This window comes from Thunnus thynnus, chromosome 8 (assembly GCF_963924715.1).
Source record: "Thunnus thynnus chromosome 8, fThuThy2.1, whole genome shotgun sequence".
In the NCBI taxonomy this organism is placed as follows: domain Eukaryota; kingdom Metazoa; phylum Chordata; class Actinopteri; order Scombriformes; family Scombridae; genus Thunnus; species Thunnus thynnus.
In genome coordinates this window covers 34,369,106-34,390,571 of record NC_089524.1, presented here as the reverse complement: position 1 = coordinate 34,390,571, position 21,466 = coordinate 34,369,106, and the positions used below count along the sequence as shown (strand labels likewise).

Here is a 21,466-nt window from a genome sequence, read left to right as displayed (position 1 = left end):
AGTGAATGGACCTTGATTGAAGTTTTTTTTTTTTTTTGGTCAAACCGTTCCAATATACAAGGTACTCATTCTGTAACTGGAAGATACAGCAGGCAGAATTTAACATGACATTTTTCTTCTGAAGGTTTCCCGGATGTTGCTATTTATAAAGTGTGAAAATATCACAGCCCAGCCTGTTGATGTATGTAGAAATAACAATGACCACAGATTGCCACAGTTGTGCTCTGGTGTGTACTGTATCTACTATGATACAAATGAGAGTTGCCCAAGTCTCCTCCCAGAGCAGAGGGTACCAGTGCCTGCTAAGACACACACATCTGTTCCACATGATAATATTTCTGTTCACGTTTCACAAAAGGTTTGCTTTCAAAATGCAGCTGAGCCATCTGGCTGTGATTAAAACACCACAGACACACTGAGAACATATTGGACATTCTGAACATTAAAGGACCAGTGTGTAGGATTTAGTGGCATCTAGCAGTGAGGTTGCAGATTGCAACCAACTGAATACTCTTCCCTTCCCCTTCCAAGCGTTAAGGGAAGAAAACCTCTCTCTAGAGCCAGTGTTTGGTTTGTCCATTCTAGGCTACTGTAGAAACATGGCGGTGCAACATGGCAGGCTCTGTGGAAGAGGACCTGCTCTGCTCCCTGTGTAGATATAAAGGGCTCATTCTAAGATAATAAAAACACAATTATTATTTTCATGGGATTATACACTAATTAAAACATACTTATGAATATCATATTCTATTTCTGCCAAGTCTGTTCCACTAGATGCCACTAAACACACTACACACTGCACCTTTAAGTCTTCTTGTTCTTACTGCACAAGGTACCGTCACATTGTTGCGAAAAAAAGTTCTTTTAGAGGCACTTTAGTAAAATGAAAATGACTTGGTTAGCAACGTTGTTAACGTGATGTTTGCATTCCAACGCTAAAACAGATAAATAACTGGAAACAAGCTAGCTGTTAGCAAGCAACATGTTATGTAATCTTGTAAAAGCTTCAGTGAATAGCTGTTTTAAGAAATTCCTTTGAGTTTTTTTGACCGGGCAGGGAAGATGGAAAGTATTTTGAGACGAGTTGATTTTAGTCTCCTCATGGAATTTGTTGTCAATAAAAAATATTGAATGACACCAGCTTTATCATGTGAGTGACACTTGCGTTAAACTAAAATACCTTTTTAGCAATGTTAACAGTGTTGGCATTCCTTATTAAAACTAATAGAAACAAGCTAGCTTGTGAGCTGGTGGCTAGCAGCACTCTTTGGTTTAAACAAAGAAAGCAAACAGATCTAAAGTTCCTCATATACTGTTGGAACATTTTCCCCTCAGTGTGACAGGAACATGGTTTGAAGATTCACAATGCCAATAAGTTTTATGACCCAGAAGTATATGGAAACTCTTCAGGAGGTGTCAGCCATGTACAGCTTAGAGGGAGAAGCTCACTATGTACCAGGGACATTCCTCTCCTACATGAACACAGTTTGTAACAGCTACACCATAGTAAATATTCATGATATGTAAACAAGACAAAAAAAAAAAAAAAATGGCAGGGAGAGGCAGTTCACATATCTATCTGGCAGAATCAGTGGCTGCACATCAACTTTAACTTGAGCTGTTCTGTCTGGTTTGGGGGAATTCACATTACAAGGATTTTTTTTTTTAACCTTTTTTTTTTTTTTTTTTTTTTTTTTTTTTTTAGCATTTTTACCCCCAACAACAGAGTTCCACTCAGGTATATCTTGGTAAAAAAAAGTTGTTCCATAGTCATGTTGTTGACCTCTTCAGTACCATCATCAGAGTTCAATGTGATGACTGGACAAGCAAATGTGTAGTACTAAACAACGCAAGGTCACCTCATAGTACGTGTCAAGTCAAAGCCTTCTATCTACTATAATAGTAATTACAAATTATTGTTCATCACAATGTTTTTGTCCAATTATAGGATTAAAAGAACTTTGTTGTCCTGGAGTTGTACCCAACAAACAGCTTGTTAGCATTTTACAGACCTAGCCCTGATCCAGGAAGGCCATACCACATATCACACTCCTGGATGGATATCTGATGGAACCGAGACATTTCAGTCAATTAGATGTCAATTAAATTTGTTGGTGAGAAAGTTGAAAATATAAACTTCCCTCATACATTTCAGGCATAATAAAGTGCATCAGGCGGGTGTAAAGAAAGAAAAAAACATGATGCACTGCAACAAAGACAGGTTATTTACTTTAAAGTCAAACAAATAAAATTACGATGCAGGATTTGCTCTTCATTCACCAACAGGAGTCTGCTGAGCAGCAGTGCACAGAGCTACCACTGGTGCCTGGAAGCTATATTACAGCAAAATGACTGAATCAAAACAATAGTCTAATTGGTTTATCTTCAAGCAGTGGCAGCACTGAGCACACTTGTGTTGAGCAGAATCCTGTTGGTGAACAAAGAAGACATCCTGTGCCATCTCTGACATTACAAAGTCATGTTTTATGTTGCTTTACACCCCCTGACATATATTTTTTTTAAATTTATATATCTTTTATTTTTCAAGATTCTTTCTGTAACAAATGTAATGAACGCCTGAGATGTTTGAGTTCTATCAGAAAGCCATGCAGCACTGTATTATGTCGTATGACTGCTAGTGGTTACATCTGGTCTCAATAATGAACACCAACAATGTCACCAAGCTATCTGTAATTGAACCAAGTGAAAGACTGTTTTCTCCCCATGATTATCAAGTTACTCTAATAAAAAATGAGACACTAAAAATGACATGGTATCCCTTAAAGTAACAGTCAGGAGAACATATGGGCTGTGAGTAGAGTCTGACCGCAGGGCATGCACGTGGCAAAACACCGGCTGAAGCACACGATTGGCCACACACAGAATACAGACTCGCATATATAAAACACAAAGTGACATTTGAAACTACAACAGAGGGGCTCTGAGTGAAAGAGAAAATCTTCAGAAAATAAGTCCAGCAGAATCTGTTCTGTTTTAAAAGTCCAGATGAAATCAAACTCCTGAGACAACTTCAGTCTGTTTCTTTCAAACATCAGTCACCACTTCAAGTAAAGGGATAACTCATAAAAACAAGGTGAGTGGTTAAGTCCATGTTAGAACATTTAACTATGACACATCAGAAATAGCACTTTTTCCACATATTTCCAGTTTCCAGCCTAATGACACCTGATTTCAGCTAGTTCAAAGCCTTTGCCATCACTCTGCAGCTTGTGCTTTACTGGTCTGTAGAGCACTGCAGTGACTAAAACTGAACTACAAATTATAGCACACAACCACTACAGTCATTTGGATGTTCTTTTAAAACAAAAAAAAATATGTCAAAATAATAAAAACAACCAGCTCATGAAATAAAAACTGTGTTAAAATCATTTCTCTATAAAAAGAAAACAAGGTCAAATGTAGAAAAATTAATTCCCTCATCTTGCCTTTCATTTGTTGAATGTGACGTGACATCACAGCATCGGGATCAAAGTACTGCTGTCGGGAAGAGGCAGAGTTAGCTCCATTTATCTATATACACTGGACAGAGGGAGAGAGAGTACTGCAGGTCATCACTGCAAACTCTACACAGTACAATCTCACACTCAAGGAAAAAGAAAATATATCTGTACAATTTGTTACTGTCACTCCAAAGAATATGTTGGCATTTGAAAGTGTTATTTTCATTTGTCAGGTACTTGTCACATTACGGGGAACCAGTGGATCTTCATGAACTTTTTTGAAAGCAGCTGAGGAGCAGGTGTTTTTTTTTTTCCTCCTATGATGTGACAAGTAACAGTGAAATATCCCACTAGTGTTGGTTACAACTTTTGTTTAACACAGGAGGAGCGTCTGAGCCAGAGAAGTGTGGCTATCTTAAACAAGGGAGAGAAAAAAAAAAAGCTGTAGGCGGTAACCCCCCTCCCTTTTTTCTCCCACTCTGTGCATTATGTATATACTAGTTAGTAATTAGTATTAGTTTGTAGTTATTTGATTAAGAACAGATTTATTTATCATTACGCACCACAATACAATATAAACATATAATATTGGCCTTAAAGGGACATCCCCATTTCACTTTTCAAAATCAGTTTACACATCACGGGAAGTACTGCTCAGCCGCTCCTCTGTCACTCTGGAGGAGCTTTATCAGGTCTGAGAAAATAACTTCCAATGATGTCATAGTGGCATCCCAGCTTGGGCTTGGAGACTATAAATTTATAACAGAAAACCTGCATTACAAACTCGAGGTATGGAGTTTGAGAGACATGGACTAAATCACTGGAATACCCATTTTAACTCAGGGCCCTTCCACAGCACAGGCTCTCAAGAACAGGTGATGATGCAAGGAGCATCCTGAGGCTCTTATCATTTCAGTTTACATTGTGCTTCAGTGGTGCACACCACTTTCCCAAACAAATCTGTGATCAATCAAATAACCACAAACTACACATCTAAGTGCCACACAGTGAATTTGGAGCCTTCAGGCTCCCTGAGGGTCTCTGAGTTGCCCGCTTTGCCTGGTTGGTAATCCAGCCTTGTCTATATTCAAGGTTAAATTCTCCGACCTCATGGTAGACCCTGGTGTGGTATAAAATTAAAAGGAAAAATGACATTTTGGGAAGTAGGCTTCATCTTACCCAGATTCAGATGAGAAGACTGACATCCATTGTGCTGTGCTCTGTGCGCTCAGTCTGAGTTTGGCCTAGCTTAGCAAAGATCCGGAGGAAATAGTTAGCCTCCAGCAGAGGTGAAAAAACTCAACTGATATCAACCTTTTCACTTGTCAATTGAGTGTGGGTTGGTGACAATATTTTCAATGAAAACTGAGAGAAACTGTGGATTGAAAAGTCTCAATCCTGAGGAGTGTCAAAGCCACTCCTCTCTGTCTATACCCAAATACATAGCACTTCATTCTCTAGCATTTTCTTACCAGCAAGACACCTCAGTGTTGAATACTGACAGTCTATACCGTCAGCAGCTCAATGATTTAACCATGTCACTTCTATTTAATATCAGAAAAAATCTTTTAAACCTTTTAAGAAATACCTTAGCAGTTTGAATTATAGTGTTATTTTTCTCCACTGCTGCTAGTTACAATGGAAGGAAAATAGCTCCTTACTTACTGATAGCAACAGTTTCACTATGATACCACTATTACCCATTTTCCTCACATTGTGAGTGAAGCTGGAGAAGAAAAACAACAACTCATATGCAAACTGTCAAGGCTTTTCTGTCAGCAATGGTCTGCTAGTCTGCTCAGTCCAGTGAATGGATCGTTACATTACATTACTGTCCAGCCACTATAGTGCATACACAGTGCATCTGTTTGTTTCCATCAAGGCCTCTTGCCTCCTCCTCCTCCTCCTCTCCTTCTTCCTCCTTCACTTTTCTGTCTGTTCATGTCAGCAGGGGAGTTGTGTGATGTGTGTTTGTGTGATGAGGCCCACAGCTTTGTTGTCTTGTTTGTAAATGCAGGGCTGTCAGACATGCCTGGAAGTCCTTTTTTCTTTCTGCTCCATTCAACGATTGTGTGATTGTGTGGGGTCCTGTGTGTGTGTGTGTGTGTGTGTGTGTGTGTGTGGGGGGGGGGGGGGGGGGAACCACAGTTTGTGTGAACACTAGGAAGTTAGTCCAGTTATGTGCTTTGTGTATTTAGATGTCAGTCATGTTTGTCTGCATGTTGGCCTATTTATGTGCTGCATGTATGAGTGGTTGTGGGGGTGTGTTGGGGGGATGATGAAGGTTCCACGTCATGCGTTGGACATCTCTGCCTTACTAAGGGCGATGGCCAGCTCCAGGTCTTCCTGCTCTTGCTGTCTGAGCCTCTTCAGCCGCTCACGCTCTGCTCGTTCACTCTCTCGCTTAGCCCACTCCAATTGCTGAGCCTCATTCCCAAACTAGAGAGAGACAGAGAGAGGCCCTTACAGACATGAAGTATGTAACAATATCTGTTACAGTAATAGCTTTTTGTCATTCAGACAGAGGTCTTTGTCATGCAAATGTTTATATGGCTTTGTTCAAATGAAACCATGGGCAGCACGGTGAGAACAGCAGTGAGTTTCAAAATACTGACATTAAGTCATGGATTTTTGTTAATTGATTTTCACGAAAGGATGGAACAATACATAATGAGATTTGCTTACAGTCGCTCAGAATCCAGTGTTTCCCCTATAATAGTACAAGCCTGGTGGGCCGCCCGGCCAAAAGATATTTTTTTAAATAGCAAAAATAAAGCCAAATATCCATTCATTCAGAAATCAATAGCATTCGGGAGTCTCTGAGCAGCACTGTTTCCAAACATGAGTCAACGTCTGTGTTGTTGCCTGGGAAACCGCAGGTAGCGTAGCTCCTTTTAAGGAATAGGGCAGTATGTAAGCGAGTGAGTGGTTAAGCGAGAGAGCGAGCATCAGAAAAGTGATGGTGAATGTGAGCAGAGCAGAGGAAAAGTTTAACAGTAAGACCGTATTCAGACCAAATCAGGTGGTGCAGCGTTCAGCTGCAGGGTCGAGCGGAGGTGTGCGGGGTTGTTGGTGTGTTTATTTGACTTCCGGAACGTAACCACTGTGAAACAATCAGAAAATAACGTTTTTTGATCTGATTCATCGGCAATTCTCACTACCAGCGCTCCCTCTCTTCGTTCACTCTCTAGCTCGCTCGACCACTGCTGCTCTCTCTCTCTTTCTCTCGTCTTTCTTACAGTACAGACTACAGTGTGTCAGTTAATAAATGCTGCAGCTTGGGGGTTAGCAACAATGGGTTAGCCTAACCTGACAACACTAAACAGAGAAATAGAGAACAAAGAAATGTGTGGCTGCTAATCCCACCCCCCAGGCCAAACCACTCAACCTAGGGGAAACACTGGAATCTTAATACAACTTCATTGATCACAAGTGCAAACTTTTAATAAGTTTGACAAAATAATCTATTTTCCATTTTCAGCAACACATGATGTAAGACCTATTTATAGTCATTAACTATCATCATTTGGCTAACACTACCTAATTGTCAAATTGTGTGAATTTCATTGTGTTCAAACGCTTACCTTGACTTTGTCAGGTCCTGTCAGAGAAATGGATTACAGAACAGACAAGTTATAAAGCAGAAATCCCTTATCTCAGTGGATCTAGGCTAGTTTACAGGACATCACATCACAGCACACAGACATTTTAAAGGGATACCTGCAGAGTTTCTGTTCAGTCCATTGTGGAAGCCTGTCTCTACTAATTGTCTTTAGCTACTTGTTAGCATTTTTTTTAAAATTGAGATTCAAGTGATTCAACTGGCTTCAACACTACTAGTAGTGTTAATTGGTGTTAATCAGGAATTCTCACAATGCTAATAAGCTATTCAAGTTCATATAGACACTTGTTGCCAGTAAGTGCCATAGGTAAAACAAATGAACTGTGGTACAACATTTCTGTCAGTGAATCCCTTCAAATGGAAACAAGCAACAGTTAGAACTAAAGGAAAATGCAGCTAAACATGGGCTTCTACATGTGACATGATGATGATGTGACACGCAGAATGAGAGTAAATGGTCTAAGAGTAATTCACAAAGCATTTCGAAAACCGGCTCAACAAAGTCTGACAAAAGCTGGGAGTAGTCCTTAGAACTCCTGAGCCACAGGGGCACAATTAGGGCAGCAACTAATGATTATTTTTATTATTGATAAATGTGTGGATTGTGCCTGTTATAATTTTCCAGTGTCAAAGTTTCTTTATTTTGTCCAACCAACAGTCTAAAAACCAAAGATATTCAGTTTACTGTCATGTATAACAAAGAAAAACCAGATAAAACACATGTTTGCTTAAAAATGTAGCTGCACCTTTACTTTCTATCCTTGGCAATCGTCTTTGCAGCTCTACTCACAATCAGTGTGCTGCTGCAGGTAATGCCCCTCATCATATCAGTGTCTTTGAAAAATACGATAATGAACTTTTAAAAGCATATTTTGATGGTAGGTGAGTTAACAAGGATCCAGTCAGACTTAAAAATGGTGCCATATGTAGAATTACTTCATCAAAGATTTATCTCTATCTCTATCTCCATCTGAAGAGGAAACTCTTAGCTAGGAACATGTAGCACCATCCTGGAGGACTTGGAATGGTAAGATGAGATACTTTGTCAACAGGACCCCAGATGGTGAAGCAGAGTCCTTAGAGAGGGTGTCAGGTTATGGAATAAAGACAAGTGGAGGAATGCTTGAGAGAGGTGAGAAAAAGCAAAACTAACACTGTAAGATAAACACAAGCACAGCAAGAAAGAACAGATAGAATGCACTAACCAACTACTGACAACAAAGTAAATGGTGAACAGAGTAGCACACACGCACACACACACACACACACAGAGCAAGGACACGCAGGGCAGACAGACTCAACAGCTGTGAGTTGAGTAGTGATACTGCTATGTCTCATAATAGAACCTTTCAACACTGACATCTTTCAGGTGGGTACCTAACTAGAATTTGAACTGACAAGCACCAGTCGGCCAATTAGCTGGTAGCATTATTCTCGGCTAACAAAGTAGTGCTTATCTACCTTAAAAGTGCTTCTCTGCATGCCTGAATGTGAAATGCACAGTGTTTTGTCATTATGTGAGGAATTAGTGTGAGTCCCCATGGTTATTTGCTTAAGGGTTACAACAGGCTTGTGTTCGTTTTCACTTGTGCGCTCACAGCTAGTCTTGACTTTGAGCATCATGCCAACCTACTGCTCGTATTAGCCCTCAGCCTCTGTGAAAGTACAGGGAAACTCTGACAATCTCATTATAATCTTCTTGCCAAAACAAACAAACCACAAAAAGGGCCGATACCCTTTCCTGACCTATAAGGAGAATGCAGTAATAATGAAACTATCCTCTTCTCTGCAGCCTACACAACTTTAATACCACGTTGCAAGTTCTAAAGTGGGTTCAAATGTTGTGTCACAGCAGTTCTGGGGGTTAGCTGAAGTCAGGTTTACTTCTCATTAAAAATGGGCTCATAAGATGATTGAATAAATAACATAACAACTACATAAATGGTTGTCCTGTAAATACCCTTCACTTCTTTAGGCTGAACTTAAGATATAAACTGTCATTGTTCTCACAACAATGGGAGCATCTCCAGCAACATTGCAGGTTACCAGATACAGTCAGTGAGCACAGCTTCTGGTTTTGATCTCAACCTCACTGTGATAACAAGACTCCAGGAAACTGCACACAGTTGCCCGGCTACTGTTTGTCAAGATATATGGTGGTTCTAGTAGATAACTCTCCCTGAAAGCACAAACTGTGAGTTGAAATTAAAGTTTGTGTACAGATCATTTAAAGCTCTTTGCTCCTCTGCTTCTGGTGGCATTGCATAGCTGTGACCAGAGCCCAAGCAAATGTCTCTACAGGGACATGACAGTATATTTTATTCTATTCTAAACAAACTAGATACAGCACATTAATAGGTGAGCATTGGAAGTGTTGGTTGGTGTATTTTTGAACTGTGATGGAGCATTTCTGAGTGTTATTAACAAACAGAGAAGCCTGTTAACATGGAGAACAGAGATGGTTAGAATGAGCTGCAACAGAGAATCTGAAGCAGAAAGTGGACAGGCTACATTAGCTGTGTGCTATCCTACCCAGATGACTGCACACAGGCCTTGTTATCTTACTCTATTCTAATAGAGCTTTTTTCTGACGTTAATTACTGGTGTTTTGTCATAAATTTGGGAACATCTTACTGCCATAGACTGGGTGATAGGATATCACAATATTAATAAGAATGTTTTTCTAGTGTTGCTATAAAATGATATCAAATAGATATCAAATTGATACTCAATGCAATGAACTGTGTTCCACTGTTTTGTATTACAAAACACTTATCTAGTACAAAAAACTCATGAGGTCATTTTTTTAGTGGCTTATCAAAATTGGATTGTAATCATTAATTTAGGCAACAGAATGATGTACACTGATATTATCTGCCACAATATGATTTCAAAAAGCTACATTATTTTCCCAGCCCTAAGAGGACAGAAGACATAATGGGTTGTCTGGACAACATCTATCGACTTGGTGTGGACTTTTACATCATGTGCTGCTGTTAAAGCACTACCTCGTTCATCAGCCAGCCACAACCGCCCCGTTTCCACCTGCTATTAACATGCAATCTGTATCTGAATACATTATCTAGATAACGACACCTGATCACAGGCCTAATATTAATAAGCATTCTCAATATGCCAATGAAGTAGGCAGAGCAGTCATACTTGTCAAAAAGCAACAAACATGCCTTTTTTACCAATCCAGATACAGTGAGATATCAGATACAGATCACATGTTAATAACAATAATAGTATCACTGTTGTAAAATCAGTTAATTCAGTTTCAACCCCAAAAACATGTAAGGTCTTTCCTTGTTTTCACACACAGTAACAACTGAGATGCATATATTTCACTTCACTCTAATGTCTCGACTACTTTTTTTTAGATCTCAGATAAATTCTATGCCTCATCAGTCTTTAGTAGTGACCTTGTAATGTACTCAAAATAACTAGAACTTAAACTAGTGACTGTGCTGGTGTCTGTAAAGAGCTGTGTCGCTTGGTCTAGACACGGAAAGTTAAACAGTATCACCCATCTCAACTTACAGAACTGAAGTCTGCAAAACCTGAGGTAGAGTCTTTAGGGGCTTTACTTGATGCTGATGGAGCGAAAGGGTCTTTGCCACTGAATGGGTCTCCCAGGCCCTTTTTACTCTGAAATGGGTCGATGGCGTCACCACCAAACGGCTGGAAGGGGTCACATGGTTTGGAAGGGTCAGCTGTGCAAGACATGCTCACTGGCGTACTCTTACCTGAAGACATAAAAAGAGGTAAACATCATCACAGGGAAGAGAGTTTTCTTTACCATATCATTTCATAGTATATCATTTTCTATATTTTTCCACCATCCTAATAATGCTTGCTAGCTAAAAAGAGGCACAGACAACCTGTTCACACCACTGACATGACTTTGACATGTGATGACAATTTGACAAGTGACTGCAAGGTAGAAATGAGGCTAAAACTTGAAATGCTACAGCATTCTTTGAAAAGATCATTGAAGAGAACAGGGCACACAGAAAAGGTGCTTCTGGGATAGCAATCTGCTTTGTAGTAAACACATGTTGAGAGAAGCAAAAAAGGAGAGAAAAAAGAAGAAGAAAAACAGACATATCTCATGCTTCTCACGAATCTTGGGAGGAAGATGTAAATAGACATAGCTGAAAGATACAATGACTCATCACTGCAGCTCACATGAGTAATTCTCACCTAAATGAACTTAGGTTGTATGTTGATAAGACAGGGTCTGCTGTGATCTGTTCTGGATTAACATAGTAACTCTAAATTCTCTGGTTCTCATAGTCCTACCCACGCCCTACTTCACCTCAGTTGGCACATCAAAGACACTTAACAACTTTTGAAAGCCACACGAGTTTCACCTCCACACGCGGCACACCAAAACAACTCATATCGACACAAATCTTTACTTTAAGTTATCACATACAGTGCTACATCCTCCTGAGAAAGGAAATATATAAAAACAGCTGGCAGGGTGTAGGAAAAAACATACAGCAAGAGACAACACCCAAAAGGACCAAAACCAAAAGTGATAACCCTTAACCCATGGAACCATTCTCAACGGTTTCCTCGTAAATCACTTGGTTGGGTGTCTGCCCACATTACCAACTGTTGGTTCACCAACTTACCAACTACACAAATAGACTGAATGGATTCAACACTGCTATATTTTATAGAAAATAACAACACTAAAGCAAATAGTAATAAATACTGAAAAACTAGAGATACAGCCTGAGTGAGAAAGTTCATCTTTGACCCTGGCAATAGTAGTCTGACAACTCAAGGTCCACTAGATAGACACCTGAGCCAACTCCATGGCAACTTAAACAACTATTCAATTTACTATGAGGACCGTGAGATGAAGGTGAAAGTCTTGGAAAAAGCTAGCAAGTGGACCTTTAGTTAAGATTATTTCGTCACAATTTCCCATATTCCAAAGTGAAGTCTTCAAATGTCTGGTTGCCAAAAGATTTCAACATTCAATGATATGAAACAGAGAACGCATGTTGAAGTTGTTGCTGCAAAGAAGCTAAAACTCTTCTAAGACTCTCTTATAGGCTCTCTTATAAGAGCCTTAAATTCACACATGCAGACTGTAAAATACACTGTTTGTTTGCCAAAACTGTTCAGTACTTGAAATAACTATAAATTTCAATCTTCAATTAAAAATCCCTGTTTAACAGACTTAGTGAGGCTGTAGAAATACATGACCATCATTACATGAGCAGGAGATGGCAGTTTCTGTTATCAACAGGGAGTTGATACTGGGCCTGCCCGAGAATCGTGGGAAAGTTAAGACATAATTTTGCTTGTGTAGGTGTTAAACCACAGGACAGTCAAACCGTTGTCATACACATACGCATTTAGTCCTATTACAAAGATACCCCGACTGATCAGGGTGAGCAGTTTATTTCACACTCAACGCTGAGCAAAGCTGCATGCTTGCCAATCAGTTTTTTCCTCTTTCAGTAAACTGCACAAACACACACACACACACACACACACACACACACACACACAAACACACACTCGAGAAACCACAATCATGAGCTCCACCCTGTTTTAAAATAATCCACTACATTAGTGCCATCTAATTTTAATGTCTGCCACAGAATTGGACATGCAGCATGCAGAATTTCATTTGCTAAAAACAAATACAGCTCCAGCAAGGTGCCCTCAATTATGTCTGTTTATTTGCAGCACTGTCGGTGCAGTTTTGCCTTTTCTTATATATATATATATATATATATGTATATATATCTAGATATACCTAATCAGGTGATGATGGAAAGTGACAGAGTGTGTATGTGTGTGAGTGACAAGTATGTGTGAAGGAGAGTAAAATATAAAATATAAAGAAACTAAATTAAATATATGGGGAGGAAGGATCTGGAAACAATGCTGGCATTCACCCACTGCATACAGCCTGCAGCCTGACCTTCTTTGAACCGCTCACCCTCGTAAACACATACACGTACACACACACACATAAAGGGAAGAGAGGAAGCGAGTTAGGGTGTGTCTGCAAACAACAGGCCAAGCAAACCACACATCATCGCTCTTACAACATCACCTTCACATGTGCCTACACACAAACTTTAGAGAAGCAGTTGGTTAAGAATCATAATATAAAATCTACACAAACATCATCGGCGCATGAATGTGAAGTTTAGACCTGGATGTTATTGCAGAGTCAGCGGTGGAGATGAGCCTCACTGACAGCTCCTGGACTATGACTGTTTCTTGAACAAATGAAAAAGACCGGCATCTAAGTAGTAGCAGACTTCTCTCTAGTTCCCTTCTACAACAGTTGAGTCAGCATGCTGGTGGGATCGTGTAACAAGTAAGCAAGTGTGGCCAAAGTTTAGGCTGAAACACAGAGAGGGGGATTCTGGGTAACCAAGCCCCAAAGGAAAGGGCCGTGCTGTTCAAAAAAATACTTGTTGCCAACACATCCTTCCTGAACATATTGAACTCTCACAGTTTGCAGCATTACATATCTTTCTTGAGCTGTGTCCAAATTCCACAGTTCAATCTTAATCTGACTAGGTTTGGAGTCTGTTAGTTACATAATCAAGTATACTTAAAAGACTCAGTGTGCAGCTTTGTTTTTGAGTTAACTGTTGATGTACACTATTGTCCCACAATGCAATGCCTGACATGAAAAAACTATTTACAGCTGGAATATCTTTGTGACATTTGATTGGCACACGTGTTATATTGCTTATAACAGTTAAGTACATTGATTTCTTGTTTACTTACTGCAAAAACAGAATGTTGTGGTAATGAGTGTATGGCACATACTTTATATAATTAGCAAGTAGCATGAAACTGGGACACAGTGTTGGTGTTGGAAGGCACATGTTCGGATACCTTGTCCACTGATGAACACGTCAATCGACAGTGTCAATTGCACATCAGATATCTGTGCTCCTCTGTGTCAAACAAACAGTGGAGGAGCAGAGAGGGATGTCTGTTATCACTGGGGTGGGGCTGAAATAGGTTCATTTCCTGTACATCCAGATGAAGTGAATTTGATACTACTCTTAACTGCTCAGATTAACATTACATCACATAGATCGGCAGATACATCTGAAAACATCTGCACTCTAGTGTAGTCTATTGTTTTCTATATGGCAAGTAAAAACTAATTGTACTTTACATTACAATGCATTACAAAGCATCCCCTCACCCTAACCTTAACCATCACAACTAAATTCCCTTTTCCAACCCTATCCTTAACCAAATTCTAACCAAAGTCTTAACCCTCAAACAGCACTATGAAAGTGTGTACCAAAGCCAGGACCAGTCAAAATGTCCACACCCAGTGTCCCAAGGTCTAAAACTCAAATTGATCCTCACAAAGATAGCAATACAAGCGCACATGCACACACACACACACACACACACACACAAACTAATTAAAATCAGAATCCACCAATGTGCAAAGCATATTGCATAGAAGTATATTTAAGGCTTTATGCAAAATGGAAGTGTCCTCTTCATGAATCCAGCAAGTAGCTACCTCTTCAGTTTGTACTAAAAAGCAGCAGTTCATCTTTCTGTATTTTGATTGCTACAATACAGAAGTGATTTAATGTACTGCCAGTTCATGAGAGCATAAGCACCTTCCAATATAAACATGAAGAGTTTGGTAGGTTTTTTCTTCAGACATATCCTCTGCAGCAAAACAAGAATAAGAACTGTGTACTTGCTAAGAGAAGTGTTAGCCACCCTGTTTGAAGAGACAGAAAAAAAGTTACATAGAGAATCCATGGGAAAAGATGTACTATATGCACTGCGTGACTAACACCTAATGTGATAGTGCAGCACTGAGGCCTTGATTCAACATTCTCATAGATTTTCTGATAATGACGATCACTTGTGAAGAAAATCCACTGGTGTGACAGTGAATTAATACTGGTTCTGTATCACACACCATCTGATTAATATGAGACATGCAAACTTCCAAACAACTGACAAAACTCACTACTGTCAATATTGCAGGATATCAAAGCTATGACAAAGTTACTGTGCACATCACTCTTTGCCACTGCTGCTTGAGCATCTGAATTGAGAAACAACATAAGCTATAAAGTGTGCGACAGCAGTGGCGCGGCAAACATGAGAAGGCTTTTATCTGTTCTGTACCCACAATGACATTCTTTCCTGTTGACAGATGAGAGCAGAGTTTAAGACTGTGCTCTCTACATTGGAAAAAAAACATTTCTCTGGTTACAGAGTAGGCAGCAAGTATATACTAATTAGCCACTTCATTAGGTACACCTGTGCAATCTACAGCAATCCAATACAACAGCCCTGCCATCTATTCTACTTTAAGGAAGTTTATACATTTTCAGTTTTTGTTGATCTTGTCAGCAATGTGATAATTCTACTTTATTTTTATGATTGAGGTTGTAGAGGGTGGTGGTGTACTGGAGTATTTTATATTTGTTGTGGATATTTTGAGCGATGGTCAGCAGTGGAGAAAGGCACACACAAGACTTTGATGTCTTAAAGCTGAAATTGTTTATTGCAAGCACTCGGCCAAATGGAGAAGCAAAACAGCAAACACCAGAGTGTTCTGCTCCGATGCTGTCTCTTTCCGTTCTCACCTCTGAAGGTCCCAGTCCTGGTCTTTATCAGCCTACAATATGAAAAATTAGTCTGATTGGTTCACTAGTTTCTAAACAAGGGCCTGCACTTTACCTGTAACAGTTTAAGTCATGTTGAATGTAATTTCAGCAGTCTGACTGTGTCATCCACCTATCTGTGTTGCTTAGTGAAGCAGAGAGGTTTCTGCTTTCACCAAAACATCACAGACAACTGAAGGAGAGATTAAGAATTACAGTGTGACCTCAAGGCTTCGTCTTGACCCGATGTTAGTCCAACCTGTGACCCCTATAGATGGAAAATTCCATAACAATATTGAATGATGTTCCTAATATTTTGCCGCCCTCATGTATGTCAATGGATGGAGTGGACAAAAGGGGCCAGTCTTCAATATAATGCACTCCAGTACACCACCAACACCACCACCCACTACAAGCTCAATAATAAAAAATAAAGTAGAATTATAACCTTTCTGACAATGTCAACAAAAACTGAAAATGTATAAACTTTATAGAATTTATGGAAGAGCTGTTGTATTAGACTGCATTAGACTGCAAAGTGTACCTAATGAAGTGGCTGGTGAGTGTACATTTCAGCACTGCTTACAACTGTACGCTGTGAAAACAGCAATTCACAAAAGACAATATAGCAAATTTTGTTCTTCTATTCTGAGCTTCAATCTTTTTTTTCTCCAAGAAAGTCTCTGCACACCTGAATGTGTGACATATACACTGGTGGAAAGTACAACCTTAACAGAAATAAGCTTATTGCAGGAATATAAAGTTTTTTGATTTTTATTCATATTAACAACAGCTCAAATAACTAGTATGTATTATGTGAAAGGAGTCACTCGAGTCATATCGGCAAAAAAGCCAATATTGTGCATCCCTAGGTATAACCTATAAAAAGACTGGAAACTACTTAAAATGGCAATAATCTTTATAGCCACTTCACCTTCTCCTTCACTTTAGGAGAGCGGGAAACAAGCCAACTTGATCAATGAGATGCCACAACCAATCACAATAGCTCATTTTGCTCATAAGGAACAGGATTATTGATATGAAGATTGTCAGTGCAATACACTAATCAGTTAACACTTAAACAGCAGTCAGCTCGCATACTGCTCTCGCCGGCTCTGGGACTCGCACTGAGTCGCTCTATTGTTGCAATATTTGACCTGCCCTGTTAGTGCAATGTAGCTAAAGAAGCTAACATTAGCCCAAGTGTCCATGTAAGCTAGCGTTAGCCTGGGTCCAAGTTAGCAGGGCATGTTTCCAGAGTGTGAAAGGCAACACTCTGCAGGTCCTGGCTCCAAACCGGCTCTAATGTAAGCCAACAGGTGATGTCACACCTCGCTACGTCCATCTTTATATACGGTCTATGGTCTAAACACACACACACACTGATCTTGACAAATTGTCTGCCAAATCAATACAAATGCAAACAACCTTGAGACTGGTAAGAAACAGGAGACTCCCTGCCTCTTTGTATCTGAGTGTGTGAACGCACTGCAGGACTGGGAAATATTAGTGTGTGGGTGGGTGGCTGTGGGAACCCCTAAAAAGCTGGTATACAGTGTGACCTTCCCTTGTCTTTTACTCTCCTCTTTCAGCTCTAAAGCCTGCAGTGTGACACTCACCACTGGGTGGTTTGGGTCTTGGGGGAACACTTTTTTTTGGTGGCAGAGCTGGTGTGTCATTCTTCCTGCTGAATGGATCGTCCACAAACACCGACTGGGAAAAAAAAGTGAAGTTGCGGTTTATTAGCACTGAACAGTAACATTAACTCAATTTACTATCATCTGTCTGACAGGCTGTCAGCTGATCCCAGGTTCTCAGCGGCTCACGTGAGTTGTCTGTATGCTACTAGCAACCAAAGAGGAGCTGAACAGGCAAATAGTATATTGTTTAAGGACAGGCTCAGATTTTTTTAAGCAACAGTCAGGTGTCCATATGAACAGTGAAAGAGGTTCCTCGCTGTAATCATTCCTCCTGTTCATACTGGATATTAAAAGATCCTTCAAATGTGCTTTCAATGGAAGTGATGGAGCCAAAATCCACAGTGTGTCCACACAGTCATTTTGTGCAAAAATGCATTTAAAAGTCGATGTGAAACTTATATGAGTCTTCAGCAGTCTTAGTTAATCATATCAAGTGGATATCTGACACATTTACCCACATTTTTAGCATCAAATTCCCTCTTTGTGTTTCCTCAGACAGTGTTTCCGTGTTGAGCAGCATAGGAAGTAAAGTAACAAAAAGAGGGACTTTGGCTCTAAAAAGACTGTAACATTGAAAGATATCTACTTGATTTGACTCATTTGGACACTGAAGCTTCATATTAGCTTCAGATAAACTTTTAAATACATTTTTGCAGTGAAGGAGGACTGTGGATTTTGGCCCCCATCACTTACATTGTAAGTGCATTATGAAGGGATCAGTATGAACAGGAGGAATTACAGCAAGGAAAACATGTTTCAATGTTCATGTGGGCACCTCACTGTTGTTTTAAGACAGACTTCACAAACTGTGAACCTTCCTTTAAGAGACATTTTAATATCCCATGTATCTAATGGGAGACTACTGGATAATATGTCTATCTGCACACCCCAGGCTTGATGAGTTGTGGCCTCTGTTACCTTCTGATAGTCTGGCAGCCAGCTGGCCCGGCCTTCAAAAGGGTCTCTGGGCTTCGACATGTGGCTGAAGTCTGCAAATCCAGCGGAGCTGTTACTGCTGCTGCTAAATGAACTGCTGCCAAATGGATCCAACGTGCCAAACAGGTCTGAAAATGACACGAAATGACGTGAATTTATATCAACAGGCAGATAGACACCAAGTGACTGTAATTACTAGCTTACTTAAAATGATCAGCAATTGTTGAGACTACTCTATACATACTCACAACATATTTATGATGTGTTTTGAGGCCATACCTCATTAATATGTGGAGAAGCAAAAATATTAGATATACATGAACTTATAAAATACAGTACTGCAATCAAATACCACCGAATGATCATAGAGTGGAACCTTTTCAATAATGTTCCCTTGCATAAAAAGGTGGAAAGGACGAGGAGGAAAATGACCAATAAGTTTAAATGGATATCAGATTATATGCAGGTGCTGTGTGGCTTGTCTTGACCTTCAAAAGACATTTGATCCAGTTAATCATTTAAGTTTATGTAACAAATTGGATGCTATTAAGTGACAACCTAGTCACTGACTGTTTTAAGTGTTACTGAAGTAATCATATTCAGTATGTTGAGGTTAAGCGGTGGTCACTTCCACAGGGGTCATCCTAGCACCCTTATTCTTCCTAATTTATGTAAATGATTTGAACTCTTCAGGTGATTGTGAGCTTTTCCTGTATGTAATATCAAAGACACATTTTGACACATGGCTTTGTGAGCTCAAAATGTCTTTGATGTTGTAAAATTTGGGTATTTGGGTAAGGCTGAATCAAATAGTAAACTTTATCAATCAAATTCATACTTTCACCTGCAGAGAAATCATCTCAGTAACCTTCTTATTTTAGTGGCTTACTTATCAAAATTAATTTTAGTTTTATCTTGTGATTGGCATGGTGTAAGGAACGGAAGGCTGACAGAACACTCTCCCACTCACTTGGGTTAATTCCTCAAATTCAAGTGCTTTAACTTGATAGGATTGCTGTCATGAATATGAAAGGGGATAAACTCAGAAAAGCTAAAGGTAAATAGATCAGAAAAAAACGAGAAATCAAAGAGGGTGTTGCAAAGATTAGTGGGATTTTAATTGGTGATGTTGAGTGCAAGACAAGCTTGTTTGCAGACAATATTTTGCTCACTCCGAGAAATCCTGAGAGAAGTATACTCAAATTGATGTCTCTTCTAAAATTGACTCATACTCAAGGTATAAATTAACAAAATACTTTTGGCATCGAGCAAGAAAGCCATTACAATGGCTGCAGGCAAACCCCCCCATCAAACAACTGGACTGCAATTGTCAACCAAATACACTGTATGGAGAAACTGACCTTTTCCTTAAGACCACGAAATGATCAATATGTAAAACAATTGGATAATAGATTACATACTCTATATGTGCCTATAAGATGTAACCCATTAAAAGACCCTGTTCTGTACTAGCTGCGCATAACAACCTATTCTTTTTGCCTGAACACACAAATCAAAATAAAGTTGAAAAATATATTTTATATATAGTCATAGTATTTAACATATATATTTTTTTCTAAATGCTAGTTGGAAGAAAAATTAGCAGGCAGCTACACATTTTCGTTCTCTATTTATCTGTTTAGCGTTGTCAGGCTAGGCTAACCCACTGTTGCTAACTTCGGAGCTAACCCCTTCACCTTTGCAACAACAGACGTGACTTTTCTGGGTCTTGACAAGCTGCAGCATTTATTAACTGACACACTGTTGTCTGTACTGTACATTTACTGACAACTTAATGATGACCTTTTCCTCTGCTCTGCTCACATTCATCGTCACTTTTATGACGTTCGCTCTCTAGCTTAACCACTCACCCGCTTGTGCATTGCCCTATTCCTTAGAAGGCGTTACGCTACCTGCAGTTTCCCAGGCAACGACACAGATGTTGACTCACGTTTCGAAACAGCGCTGCTCAGAGGCTCCCCAATGCTATTGATTTGCGAATGAATGGATACTGGGCATTATTTTTGACATTAAAAAAAATGATTTTTCGGCCTGGCGGGGGTACTCGTTGGCCTGGCGGTCCGCCTGTACTACTATAGGGGAAACACTGCCTTATACTCTAGCAGAGCAGACCCACTGAGACAACAGAAACTGGCCTCATCGATACTAAATTAGTCATTATAATCAATTGAGAATCCCTCAGATGAACAAAAGGCCAATAAATAAGCAACACATCTTTTGTTTCTCTATTTCTCCCTTGGCTGAGCAGACTGATGGAACTTGCTGTTTCTTGGTTTCAGGGATATCATTGGTGGTTATTATTACAACTGAGACTGCTATCATAGTTAACACCATTGATATTGTGGTCTGGAGACATTATATCCAAGGCAGAGACAGGCAGAGAGGCAAGACTGTCAGGATTTTTTAATACTTGCACCCACCCGACCCGTTTATGACAGCTAATCCACACCGCTCAACCCACAAACCTCCACCGTTGTCTCTCACTCACTCACTCACTCACTCACTCACTCACTCACTCACTCACTCACTCACTCACTCACTCACTCACTCACTCACTCACTCACTCACTCACACACACACACACACACACACACACACACACACACACACACACACACACACACACACACACACACACACACACACACAGAATGAAATCATACCTGGTCCTTTGGGTTTTGGGTTGCTTGAAGAAAAAGGGTCATTACTTGTGAAGTGACTGGTTTGCTGCAGGAGGAATAAGAAGAAACACCCTGTTATACTTTCTCCTCAATTGTTTTGATGCACTGTTAGAAACAAAAAGCACAGTTTTGAGAGTAGGACACAAAGACCAACACTGTGTTTCCATTTGCAAAACAGTAAATGCTCCTAAAGGTGTTCTCAAAACTCTTCATACAATAAATAAAATCACATACTGGTGTGTAAAAGGACAAGTGCAACAAAACAATCCTCACTCAGGACGGCAAAAAGAAAAACAACCGTCTTTTTCAATACAGAGCATCAAATCCTAAGTTCACACCTTCAGTCTTTTAAACAAAACTGAAAATAAAATCTAAATATTTTAGTCAGTCTGTTTAT

The 21,466-nt window shown here is 39.7% G+C and overlaps 1 protein-coding gene across 8 annotated transcripts in view; it reads right to left on the bottom strand.

The window, feature by feature from the left end:
• Positions 1-21,466, bottom strand: part of LOC137188373 (epidermal growth factor receptor substrate 15-like 1) — a 56,349-nt gene that overhangs the window by 1,294 nt on the left and 33,589 nt on the right. For 4 of the 8 annotated variants that reach the window (XM_067598029.1, XM_067598028.1, XM_067598031.1 and 1 more), the window contains 5 exons: positions 21,052-21,115; positions 18,350-18,495; positions 17,351-17,444; positions 10,627-10,832; positions 1-5,900 (listed from right to left, as the gene is read on the bottom strand). The exon at positions 1-5,900 is cut by the window's left edge and continues 1,294 nt beyond it. In XM_067598029.1, the coding sequence (XP_067454130.1) occupies positions 5,754-5,900; positions 10,627-10,832; positions 17,351-17,444; positions 18,350-18,495; positions 21,052-21,115 (657 nt within the window). In that variant the 3' untranslated portion in view covers positions 1-5,753. Of the gene's footprint in view, positions 5,901-7,045; positions 7,063-10,626; positions 10,833-17,350; positions 17,445-18,349; positions 18,496-21,051; positions 21,116-21,466 lie in introns of those variants that run through there. The other 4 variants (XR_010929378.1, XR_010929380.1, XR_010929379.1 and 1 more) reach the window with 2 other exon arrangements.